Genomic DNA, 13,290 nt, shown 5'->3' with positions numbered 1-13,290 from the left:
ACATAACCAGAATTGGAGCAGTGCAGATTTCTTGGAGTGTTGTGAAGCTGGAGGAGATTACATAGATGGACATGTACTCCTCTGCGAAGAAGTCAATAAATGGCTGCCACCTTCGGGCGAACCCTAGTAGCGAACCTCAAGTTGAACTTGACTTTCTCTAGGCCAAGAAAGCTCGCCATGTCCGATAGGCATACCTCAGCCCTCGGGGGCTTTGAGTCCCTCCATGCTAACAGTATTCGTCGCCGGGCTACCAGGGAAGCAAAGGCCAGAATGTCGGCCTCCCTCTCTTCCTGGACTCCCGGGTCCTCCGAAACCCCAAAGATTGCCACCTCTGGGCTCATTACTACCCCAGTTTTCAATACCCGGGACATGACATCTGCGAATCCCTGCCAAAAGCCCCTGAGTTTAGGGCATGACCAGAACATGTGAACATGGTAAGCCGGCCCTCCGGCGCATCTAGCACACTTGTCCTCCAGCCCGAAGAATCTGCTCATCCAGGCCACTGTCATGTGGGCCAGGTGCACCACCTTAAACTGGATCAGGCTGAGCCTGGCGCATGTTGCGGTCATGTTTACTCTGCTCGGGGCATCTGCCCAAATACCATCCTCCAGCTCTCTCCTCCTCCCACTTAAGCTTCAGGTCATCGGTTTGCGTATCCTCAGCTCTCATTAGCTCTTTGTAGACGTCTGAAACTCTACCCTCTCCCCTAGAAACTACCCTGTCCTGCCTCCCCTTCGGTGGGAGATGTGGGAAGGGCGGCACCAGTCTGCGTACAAAATCCCTCACCTGCAAGTATCTAAAGACGTTCCCTCTCGCCAGCCCAAACTTCTTCTCCAGCTCCCTCATGCTCGGAAAGCGCCCTTCCAGGAACAGATCCCCCATCTTCACAATCCCTGCCCTCCTCCACAGTCGATACCCCCCCCCCGGTCCATGTTCCCCGGGGCAAATTGGTGGTTGCTGCAGATTGGGGTCCACACCGATGCTCTTACCTCCCCTACATGCCTCCTCCACTGGCCCCATATCCGAAGAGCCGCCACCACTATAGGGCTGGTGGAGTACCGTGTCGGCAAAAGTGGCAGAGGCGCCGTGACCAGGGCTGCCAAGCAAGTGCCCCTGCACGAAGCAGCCTCCATCCGCTCCCAAACCGACCCCGCACCCACCATCCATTTCCTTATCATCGCTATGTTGGCCGCCCAGTAATAGTTGCTGAAGTTTGGCAACGCCAGCCCCCTTTCTCCTCTGTTCCTTTTAAGCATCACCCTCTTCACCCGCGGGGACTTCCCTGCCCATACAAATCCCAGAATAATTTTATTCAGCCTCTTAAAGAAGGACCGCAGGATAAAGGTGGGGAGACACTGAAAAACAAACAGGAACCACGGGAGAATCATCATCCTAACAGTCTGCACCCTCCCCGCCAATGACAGCGGGAGCGCATCCCACCTCCGGACCTCCTCCTTCACTCGTTCCACCAGTCAGGATAGGTTGAGCTTATGCAACCTGCCCCAGTCCCGTGCTACCTGAATCCCCAAATATCGGAAACACTCCCCCAATAGCCTGAACGGCAACCCCTTCAACCTACTCTCCTGCCCTCTCGCCTGAATTACAAACAACTCGCTCTTAGCCATGTTCAGTTTGTATCCGGAGAACTAGCCAAATTCGCTCAGGGTTGCCATAATACCATTCATCCCCACCATTGGGTCCGATACATATAACAGCAGATCATCCGCGTATGACAAGACTATGTTCCACTCCTTCCCCCCCGGACCAGCCCTTTCCAGCCCCTAGAAGCTCTCCGTGCAATTGCCAGCAGCTCTATGGCCAGCAAAAACAGCAGTGGGGAGAGAGGGCAGCCCTGTCTTGTCCCATGGTGCAGTCTAAAGTAGTCCAATGTTGTTCAGTTTGTCCTTGCACTCGCCTCCGGGGCCTGATACAATAGTCTAACCCAGTCGTTGAACCCCGCCCCGAACCCGAACCGTCCAAGTACCTCCCACAGATAGTCCCACTCGACCCGGTCAAAAGCCTTTTCAGCATCCATGGCTACCACTGTTTCCACCTCCCTACTCTCCGGGGCATCATAATCGCGTTGAACAACCTTCTTATGTTGGCCACCAGCTGCCTCCCCTTTACAAACCCGGCTTGGTCCTCCACAATTACATCTGGTACACAGAACTCAATTCTGCTCGGCAGTAATTTGGCGTCTGCATTGATCAAAGAGATCGGCTTGTATGACCCACAGGCCTCCGGGTTCTTATCCCGTTTCAGAATGAGCGAGATGGTGGCCTGTGACATCGTCGGGGGGTAAACTCCCTCTGTCTCTTGCCTCGTTAAAGACCCTGACCAGCACCGTGTACAAATGTTTTGTAAAACTCCACCGGATATCCGTCCGGCCCCGGGGCTTTACCCGACTACATGACCTTCAGGCCCCCCAACACCTCTTCGATCCTGACCAGGGCCCCCAGTCCGTCCACCAACCCCCTCCCCACTCTTGGCAAAGTCAGTCCGTCCAAGAATCGACTCATCCCCCCCCCCCCCCCCCCCCCCCCCCCCCCCCCCCCCCCACCCCCCGGTCCCCCGGGTGGTTCCAAAGTGTACAGCTCCCTATAAAAGTCCCTAAAGACCTTGTTCAGCCCTGCTGGATCAGCCACTAGATTACCTTCCCCATCCACTACCCTCCCTATTTCCCTAGGCGCTTCCCTCTTCCTCAGTTGCTGCGCAAGCATTCTACTGGCCTTCTCCCCATGCTCATAAATCGTGCCTTTTACCTTTCTAAGCTGCTCTACAGTCTTGCCTGTAGTCAGCATCCCAAATTCGGCCTGCAGCCTCTGTCGTTTCCTGAGTAACTCTGGCCTCGGGATTCCGCGTAACTCCTGTCTGTCCGTACAATTTCCTTAATCAATCGGTCCGTCTCTGCCCTATCCGTCCTGTCCCTGTACGCCCGGAGTGAAATCAGCTCCCCTCACCACTGCCTTCAGTGTCTTCCCAGAGCACCGCTGTCGAGACTTCTGTATTGGTAATTCTGCATGCATTTCCTCAGCCTCTCACACACTGCCTTGTCCGCGAGTAGTTGCAACTTCCAGCCTCCATGGTGGGTGCTGAAAGCTGCCCTTACAAAACTGCAGGTCTACTCAGTGTGGAGCATGGTCCGATATGCCAATTGCCGAATATTCTGCCCCCATCATTCCGGCCAGCAGGTCCCTACTCACAACAAAGTAGTCAATTTAGGAATACACCTTCAGGACGTGGGAGTAGTACGAGAACTCCCTTGCCCTCGGCCCGCTAAATCTCCACGGATCTGCTCCCCCCATTTGCTCCATGAACCCTCTCCGTTCCTTTGCCATCGCTGGCAACCTGCCCGTTCTTGAGCATGACCGGTCCAGGCGCGGGTCCAGGACTGTATTAAAGTCCCCGCCCATGATCAACTTCCGCGAGTCCAAGTCGGGGATCTTCCCTAGCATCCTCCTAATAAAATCCACATCGTCCCAATTAGGGACATACACACTGACCAGGACTACTCTCACCCCTTCGAGCTTACCCCTCACCATAACGAACCTGCCACCCCCATCCAGAACTGTGCCCTCCGCCTCAAATTGTACCCTTTTATTAATCAGGATCGCAACCCCCCTCGTCTTAGAATCAAGCCCCGAATGAAAGACCTGACTGACCCAGCCCTTCCTTAACCTAACCTGGTCTGCCACTTTCAGGTGCGTCTCCTGCAACAAGACTATGCCCGCCTTCAGAACCTGCAGATGCGCAAACACACGCGCCCTCTTCACTGGCCCGTTTAACCCTCTAACATTCTAGGTGATCAGCCTGGTTGGGGGGGGCACTTCGGCGCCCCCCCCCCCCCCCCCGGATCAGCCATCCCCTTTCCTTGGCCAGCCCCCCAGCCATGTGTCGTGCTTCTTGTGGCCGGCTCCACCCGTGGCCTCCTCACTGTTACCATGCCCTGTTTCCATCAGCAGAACAATTACCCCCCCCCCCCCCCCCCCCCCCCCTCCCGGCAATAACATCCTATTCCTGCTCTAATCTAACTATATGCCCCCCCCCCCCCCCCCCCCAAGGTTCCCAGCCTTGGCGCCAGCCCGTCTCCCACCCATTGTTCCCAGTCACCCCGATCCCTCCACACCACTTCCCCAGATCAGCCCTACTTAAGCAAACACTCTATACAAGTCATAAACAACCCCTACAATAGCACAATTCAAGTTAAACAAGAAAAAAAGAAATAAGAAATAACAGGCACTCTTCAGTCCTTCCCATACAGACACAGAAAAAGATTGCACAAAGTTCCCCTGAAGTATCCATTTTAACCCAACCCTTTTAACTGTTTTCTTTATTAATTTCCCCCCCCGCCAAACTCCAACTAAGCAAAGAGCCCAAACAGGAAACATTTAGGTAAACCGCGCAAAAAGCACACAAAAACAACAAACAAAAAAAAAGATACATCCCAAAACGAGAGAGACACCACATATACTTAAAAGCTCTAACATGAGTCCAAACGTCCTCAGCTCAGGGCCAGCCCTTGCTTCTTAACGAAGTCCGTTGCCTATAGGCCTTCAAGCATGGAGGATGTGTGAATGGGCAAAAGGAGTTTTAGATGATCTTGGGAGGCCAGCAAAGAGTATGTTTGAATCGTTGAATCTAGGGGTAACATGCACAGACAAGAGTTTGAGCAACAGGCAGGATCAGAGTTGGTATGTGGTTGGAAACTCATTTTTGGGCATATATAGTACTATGCCAGCAATCTGGTTTAACCTAAGGGAGTTGCCAGGGAGAGGGGTGGAGTCAGTGGCAAGGGAATGGAGTTTGCTGCAGGGACTACAGACAGGGACAATTGATGCTAGGTCAATTGCTACTTTTAAATTTGAGATTGATAAATTTTGTCAACCAAAAGTATTAAAGGATATGGTCCAACAGTTAGATTACAGTCTCGGCATGATCACATTAAATGACTGAACAGGCTCAAGGGGAGGCGTGGCCAACCCCTATTCCTATGTTCCAAATCAGCCAAGAAATAATGTTTTAGCTATCTATTTGGGTTAGAACTGGCGTTCTCAACTAGAGATCTATAGCCTCCCAGATGGCTGCAAGGAGCTTTCCAGGGGTCTACCAAATCTTCAGAATAGTTCTAAAATTATTTTGTGTTAATTTCTTACTGCTTTATATTTGATGATCTCCAGGAATATTACTGTCAATGGCATTTCTCCCTCAAACCAATTTTTTATGGACAGACATCCCATTTGGTAAGGGCAAAGGTCTCAGACAACCTTTAGTGCGTATAGAGAAATGGTGAAGGGATTTGTTTGCGCAGAGGCAGCCTATGTTTTGGTGGGTGAAGGGTGCAATGTTGCTGGCCTAACCGTATCTTTGCCTTTTGTGAGGCCATTCCTGTGCCATTGTGAGACAGTCTTTCAGGAACAGTAACTATTGCTCTTGCAACTGTCTTAATAAGATGACAAATTTCTGAATATAGAACATAGCAAAATACAGCACAGAATAGGCCCTTCGGCCCATGATTTTGTGCTGAACTTTTGTCCTAGATTAAGAACAAATTAATCTATACCCCATCATTCTGGCAAGCACGGTAGCATAGTGGTTAGCATCAATGCTTCACAGCTCCAGGGTCCCAGGTTCGGTTCCCGGCTGGGTCACTGTCTGTGCGGAGTCTGCACGTCCTCCCCGTGTGTGCGTGGGTTTTCTCCGGGTGCTCCGGTTTCCTCCCACAGTCCAAAGATGTGCGGGTTAGGTGGATTGGCCATGCTAAATTGCCCGTAGTGTCCTAAAAAAAAGTAAGGTTAAGGGGGAGTTGTTGGGTTACGGGTATAGGGTGGATACGTGAGTTTGAGTAGGGTGATCATTGCTTGGCACAACATCGAGGGCCGAAGGGCCTGTTCTGTGCTGTACTGTTCTAAATTCTACCGTAATCCATGTACCTATCCAATAGCTGCTTGAAGGTCTCTAATGTTTCCGACTCAACTACTTCCACAGGCAGTGCATTCCATGCCCTCACTACTCTCTGGGTAAAGAACCTACCTCTGACATTCCCCCCTATATCTTCCACCATTTACCTTAAATTTATGTCCCCTTGTAATGGTTTGTTCCACCCGGGGAAGAAGTCTCTGACAGTCTACTCTATCTATTCCCCTCATCATCTTATAAACCTCTATCAAGTCGCCCCTCATCCTTCTCCGTTCTAATGAGAAAAGGCCGAGCACCCTCAACCTTTCCTCGTACGACTTACTCTCCATTCCAGGCAACATCCTGGTCAATCTCCTTTGCACCTTTTCCAAAGCTTCCACATCCTTCCTAAAATGAGGCAACCAGAACAGCACACACTACTCCAAATGTGGCCGTACCAAGGTTTTGTACAGCTGCATCATCACCTCACGGCTCTTCAATTCAATCCCTCTGCTAATGAACTCTAGCACACCATAGGCCTTCTTCACAGCTCTGTCCACTTGAGTGGTAACTTTCAAAGATCTATGAACATAGACCCCAAGATCTCTCTGCTCCTCCGCATTGCCAAGAACCCTACCGTTAATCCTGTATTCCGCATTCATATTTGTCCTTCCAAAATAGACAACCTCATCCTTTTCAGGGCTAAACTCCATCTGCCACTTCTCAGCCCAGCTCTGCATCCTATCTATGTCTTTTTGCAGCCGACAACAGCCCTCCTCACTATCCACAACTCCACCAATCTTCGTATTGTCTGCAAATTTACTGGCCCACCCTTCAACTCCCTGATCCAAGTCATTAATGAAAATCACAAACATCGGAGGACCCAGAACTGATCCCTGCGGTACGCCACTGGTAACTGGGCTCCAGGCTGAATATTTGCCATCCACCACCACTTTCTGACTTCTGAGTTTGTTATCCAACTGGCCAAATTTCCCACTATCTCATGCCTCCTTACTTTCTGCATAAGCCTACCATGGGGAACCTTATCAAAAAACCTTTACTAAAATCCATGTACACCACATCCACTGCTTTACCTTCATCCACGTGCTTGGTCACCTCAAAGAAGTTAATAAGACTTGTGAGACAAGACCTACCCCTCACAAATCCGTGCTGACTATCCCTAATCAAGCAGTGTCTTTCCAGATGCTCAGAAATCCTATCCCTCAGTACCCTTTCCATTACTTTTCCTACTACCGAAGTAAGACTAACTGGCCTATAATTCCCAGGGTTATCCCTATTCCCTTTTTTTGAATAGGGGCACGACATTCACCACTCCAATCCCCTGGTACCACCCCTGTTGACAGTGAGGACGAAAAGATCATTGCCAATGGCTCTGCAATTTCATCTCTTGCTTCCCATAGAATCCTTGGATATATCCCGTCAGGCCCGGGGGACTTGTCTATCCTCAAGTTTTTCAAAATGCCCAACACATTTTCCTTCCTAACAGGTATCTCCTCGAGCTTACCAGTTGTTTCACACTGTCCTCTCCAACAATATGGCCTCTCTCATTCGTAAATACTGAAGAAAAGTACTCGTTCAAGGCCTCTCCTATCTCTTCTGACTCAATACACAATCTCCCGCTGCTGTCCTTGATCGGACCCACCCTCACTCTAGTCATTCTCATATTTCTCACATATGTTCCTTGATTCTACCCGCCAAAGATTTTTCATGCCCTCTCTTGGCTCTCCTAATCCCTTTTTTCAGTTCCCTCCTGGCTATCTTGTATCCCTCAAGCAGCCTGTCTGAACCTTATTTCCTCAACCTTACACAAGTATCCTTCTTCCTCTTAACAAGACATTCAACCTCTCTTGTCAACCATGGTTCCCTCACTCGACCATCTCTTCCCTGCCTGACAGGGACATACATATCAAGGACACGTAGTATCTTCCTTGAACAGGTTCCACATTTCAATTGTGTCCTTCCCTGACAGCTTATGTTCCCAACTTATGCACTTCAGTTCTTGTCTGACAGCATCGTATTTACCCTTCCTCCAATTGTAAACCTTTCCCTGTTGCACGCACCTATCCCTCTTCATTACTAAAGTGAAAGTCACAGAATTGTGGTCACTATCTCCAAAATGCTCCCCCACTAACAAATCTATCACTTGCCCCAGATGTATCAGCATGATGAAAAGACAGTCAGTGAACATCTCACTCTGACTAATGCTGTAACTATTGTTGTATATTTTGACAACTTATTTAAATTCTGCACTCGGTCTGTGAAATGATTCTCTATTCAGTCTGTGTAATGTGTTAGTGAGCTGCCTAGCTTTAAGCAAGATTGCAATCTTGAGAGTGTGATTTGTGAGGATTTATGACAAAGGAATGCAGTTCATTTGATCTCTACTTGGATCCTGCAGCTAACTCGTATGCTATTGTCTCTTCAAGCGGTCAATCCTACTTTTGCATCATACCGTTTAGTTTTCAAATAGAATGTTGAGATGTTTGATTCACATGTCTTGTTGTTTCACCAAGTTTTCAAATGTGAAAAGTGAAATCCCCATTCATCGTTGTGAAACCACTTCAAAGCAAGGAGATTTAAATATTTATCTAATTGAGAAGATTTTTTTTATAAATTTAGAATACTGAATTCATTTTTTCCAATTAAGGGGCGGCAATTTACCCTGGCCAATCCACCTACCCTGCACATCTTTGAATTGTGGGGGCGAAACTCACGCAAACACGGGGAGGATGTGCAAACTGCACACGGACAGTGACCCAGAGACTGGATCGAACCTGGGGCCTCGGTGCCGTGAGGCTGCAGTGCTAACCTCTGCGCCACCGTGCTGCCCATAATTGAGAAAATTTGATCGTTGTATGTTAGTTATTAACTCGTGGAGCTGAAGTTGCTAATGCACATGCCCCATTTAGCTCAATAACACTGGCACAAGTAAGTTTACAGAGACGAGGGAATTTGGTCATTAGTTGCTTTCTTGCTATATTTTCAATAAATAAGCATGGCCATGAAAAATCCTGTCAAACCTGTTGAGACCTTTTTGCTTTTAACACCGGTTTATAAGTAACACCGGTTTATAAGTAAAACTTATGCGTGTTAGGCAGCACAGTCATTTAATCATATGGGATGTCAGGATTGAAAAGAGATGGACGGAACCGGGCTTATATTCTCTCGAGATTCAAAGAAAGATCAAAACTTATAAAATTCTAACAGGGCGTGATATAGTGGCTGGTGCGTTTAGAGCCAGAGGACTTAATCTCAAGATAAGGGTCAAGCTATTTAAGATCGAGATGATGGCGGACTTTTCGCTTCGACAGTGTTGAATTTTTGGCATTCTCTTCCCAGAGGGCTGTGGAAGTGTAATCATTGAGCACGTTCAATACAGAAATCAATAGATTTCTGGAGATAATGACCAAGGGCTACGGAGATAGTATGGGAAAATGGCGTTGAGGTAGACGATCAGCCATGGTGCAATTGAATGATGAAGCAAGCTCAACAGGCTGCGAGGCCTCCTCCTGTCCCACTGTTCCTATTTATCAGCTGTTTGGGTTCAGTGATTATATCCTGACCATGACACACCAGAATCCATCAAATCTCTGCATAAATTTGTTCTACCTAAAAATATAGTTGGTTGTTTAGTTCTAATGACGCTGGGAATTTTGGTGCTTGGCATGGGGCATATTCCAGGGGCTATTATTAAATGCCAATATTCTGGTCGAGTTTCTGGGTGTCTCATTTCTATTTTGAGATCTGGGTGGGCTACGGTTTCTGTGCATTTGTGCCACAATCCTAGGCTTGCTTTTTATTCATGGATTCATGATATTGTTACATGAAGTACAGAGGGTGTGTTTCTTCCAGGTGAGCAGTTTGAAGGATGATGCCTTTCAGACTGTACAGGACTTTCATAGAATCATAGCACATATAAAAGAGGCCAATCGGCTACTCATGCCTACCAACATTTTGTTTACTTGCATAACTATTTGTATACAGGAACAATGCTTGTCTTACAGGGGTCTGTGGAATTCTTATAACATGGGAAGGGCCCTCACGCAAATTGAGAACCCCCTAGGTTAGTGTGCTAATCTGACGGGCATTTGCATGCCTGTGAGAAACTACCTGAAATACCCCATGTGGAGGAAATGGGAGCCAAGCATATCTAGTAACCAATTGTATTTATTGGATGAGATGTTAAACTGAGATCTGGCTGTTCAGGCAAACATTAAAGGTTATCACCGTTTGAAGAGCAGGGAGTTCTCCCAACATTTTGGTAACAACACTCCCTCGATTGTTAGCCAACAACAGAAGCTTATTTTCTTTTTGATGTTGTGGTCTTCTGGCTGTTACGTCAGTTCCTGAACTTCAATAATCATAGTCTGAAAATCTCCGCAGTGTTTGAGAGATTTATTAAGGTACTTAATGAATGCATATTTTTTTCATTCCTCTGTTAAGTGATTTCATTGAAAACTGCTTTACAGGTGTGCTAGCAATCTGGAAGCTTATTTAATGAAACTGTTCACTTTGTTTTATCTTTTAAAGAGCCCGAATGAAGAAAGACTTTGATGACTTTAAAAACCAGCCTGATAATGATGTGTTCTTTAGAGATATCTTGCCAAGTGACGAAATGGATGGAGAGTTTATAAAAGACATAACTGAAGCAGGGTCCTCCGATTTTGCTGACCATGAAGAAATAGCGAAGAAAGAATGCTCTGATATAGGTATCTGCATCTTTTCAACTTTGAGTTTAGAACATGTAAAATAAGCACGGTACACATTCTATGTGAGTCAGTTGCACTTACTAGAGTTCTGTTCCTTTGTAGATAATAGTGGGCCTTTTGTGACATTCAGAGGTTATTTGGATCAAAAACAAGCATTAGCAAAAGCATGCACTTCATCCTCAGTATCTAATGACATTAAAAGGGACAATTATATAAGCAAGTAAATTCTAGTTCTGTTACGTTGTCATCAAGAGTTCAGAACCGTCTTTGAAATTGTATACAAAAATGTTCAAAAAATAAACTCAAAGTGGGTTACTGTGCTCAGAATCCCACAGGTCATGTGTCTTAGTGGCTGACTAGCTGGAGCAGCTGACTGATTTTCATATCACCATGAGCAGTCCTATTATTCCTCTTGGAAAGTTAGCATCAGTGGCAAATTACTGAAAATCTAAAGGTCTCTCTCGTTTCCAACTGAAATTTTAATTGTAGCACTTGTTCAAACCTCGCCAAATGTACTTTGTGTGCAGAATAGCATTGTTGTCATTTATATTTAGCCCCTGAAGTTGGTGAATATATATCTTTATTGTAGTCTGATAGGATGCTCCTTGGGATTCGCTCATTTGAGTCATTTCATTTTTTTTTCTTTTCATTTCATTTCATTTCAAGAGACCACTCAATTGTTTTAACTTCTTCCACCAAAGTCAGAAGTAGAATTTTATTTAGATGCTTGAAGAGCCCTACCAAAGTTTATCTTACAGAAAACTTGTTGGAACACACTTGATAGGAGGTTTTGGCCCTCCCAAGGCTGCTTAGTTCCATATGGTGCATATGCAAAGCTGTCATTGGGAGTAATCCTGATTCATTGCTACCTGTAGAGCATAACACCTTTTGATTGTCTCTTCTGACTGCTGGCACGTTGACCTTCTAACTTAAAATTACTTGGGTTCACTCTTATTGTGTTTGGAGTCACTTTAGCATGGTCGATCCACCTAACCTGCACATCTTTGGACTGTGGGAGGAAACCGGATTACCAGGAGGAAACCCACGCAGACACGGGGAGAACGTGCAGACTCCGCACAGACAGTGACCTAAACGGGAATCGAACGTGGGACCCTAGTGCTGTGAAGCAACAGTGTTAACCACTGTTACCATGCTGCCCCTCAGAAGAGTGAAAAGGGAGTTTTTCTCTGTGTCTAACCCCATGCTACCTGAACTGCGACAGTGTAGAAGGGGCTTTACTCTGTTTCCAGTTGTCTGTGGTATGACTATGCTCTGAAGAGAACTATCTAGAAATTCCTTCCTCTGTTTTGAGCAGAGACATTTCTTTCCAATGAGGCAATCTGGACATTTAAACATTTCCCAAATTGTCATATACTTCATATTAGTACATTACCTTTTCTCCATATCCCTCCTCTTTGTTTATTTATGTATTCCATTGTTATATATTTATTCTGCCCCGGTCCTTTTGTTTCCAGTCTTCTGTTACTCCTGATCCTCCAGATTCTGATTTTTTTCATCTGAGTGTTGACCTGTGCTTGCTCTGTGCATTCAGAGATAGCACTTTTAGTTGTAACTTCTTCACTGTTTTTCCCTCCTTAGTTGCCCTATCGCCCTTGCCAATCTCTCTGACCCCGGGCCCGGCCCTACCGTCCAGAGGCCCAATGGCTGGAACTGAGGACAATTGCCACTCCTGCCTCGTTCCATGCTGTAAAGCTCTGTGTCTCTATAACCATCAGTTTCGGACATTCCCAGATAAGACCATAACATGGGTGAAATTGTGGGCAAAGCCCCATGGACAAACGGAGAAAAAGTGTTTCCAGTTAGACAATTTACCCCCTAACCAACCATCTTTATTATAGGATATGAAACTGGTGTCACTTTGGGGGCAGTCTTATTTGTTGCACATGCATATTAAAATAAGAATAAGCAGGAGAAAATGTGGCTCATCAGACTCTGATGGAAACTGAGCACCAATGCATAATTGGAACTCCAGGATAAAGGTCATAGAGTCATAGATGTTTACAGCATGGAAACAGGCCTTTCGGCCCAGCTGATCCATGCTGCTCACTTTCTATCACTAAGCCAGTCCCACTTGTCTGCATTTGGCCCATATCCCTCTATACCCACCCTGCCCATGTAACTGTCTGACTGCTTTTTAAAGGACAGAATTGTACTCGCCTCTACCACTGCCTCTGGCAGCCCATTCCAGATGCTCACCACCCTCTGTGTGAAGAAATTTCCCGCTGGTCCCTTTTGAATCTCTCTCCTCTCACCTTTAACTTATGCCCTCAAGTTCTAGACTCCTCTACCTTTGGCAAAAGATGTTGGCTATCTACCTTATCGAAGCACCTCATTATTTTATAGACCTCTATAATATCCCCCCCCCCATGCCTTCTACGCTCTAGGGGAAAAATCCCAACCTATCCAGCCTCTCCTTATAACCCAGACCATCAAGTCCTGTAGCATCCTCGTAAATGTCTTGTGCACACTTTCTAGTTTAATAATATCCTTCCTATAATAGGGTGACCGCAACTAAACACAGTATTCCATGTGTGGTCTTACCAATGTCTTGTACAACTTCAACAAGACTCCCAACTCCTGTATTCAATATTCTGACCAATAAAACCTGGCATGCTGAATGCCTTCTTCACCACACTGCCCACCT

The 13,290-nt window shown here is 46.8% G+C and overlaps 1 protein-coding gene across 2 annotated transcripts in view; it reads left to right on the top strand.

Moving 5' to 3' along the window:
• The window catches only part of LOC119970154 (uncharacterized protein KIAA2026), a 110,188-nt gene that overhangs the window by 89,669 nt on the left and 7,229 nt on the right, over positions 1 to 13,290 (top strand). Inside the window, exon 7 of one of the 2 annotated variants that reach the window (XM_038804254.1) lies at positions 10,510 to 10,625. In XM_038804254.1, the coding sequence (XP_038660182.1) occupies positions 10,510 to 10,625 (116 nt within the window). Of the gene's footprint in view, positions 1 to 10,446; positions 10,626 to 13,290 lie in introns of both variants that reach the window. The other variant, XM_038804253.1, reaches the window with a different exon arrangement.

This window comes from Scyliorhinus canicula, chromosome 8 (genome assembly GCF_902713615.1).
Source record: "Scyliorhinus canicula chromosome 8, sScyCan1.1, whole genome shotgun sequence".
Lineage (NCBI taxonomy): Eukaryota > Metazoa > Chordata > Chondrichthyes > Carcharhiniformes > Scyliorhinidae > Scyliorhinus > Scyliorhinus canicula.
This window is presented reverse-complemented; position numbering and strand designations above follow the sequence as displayed.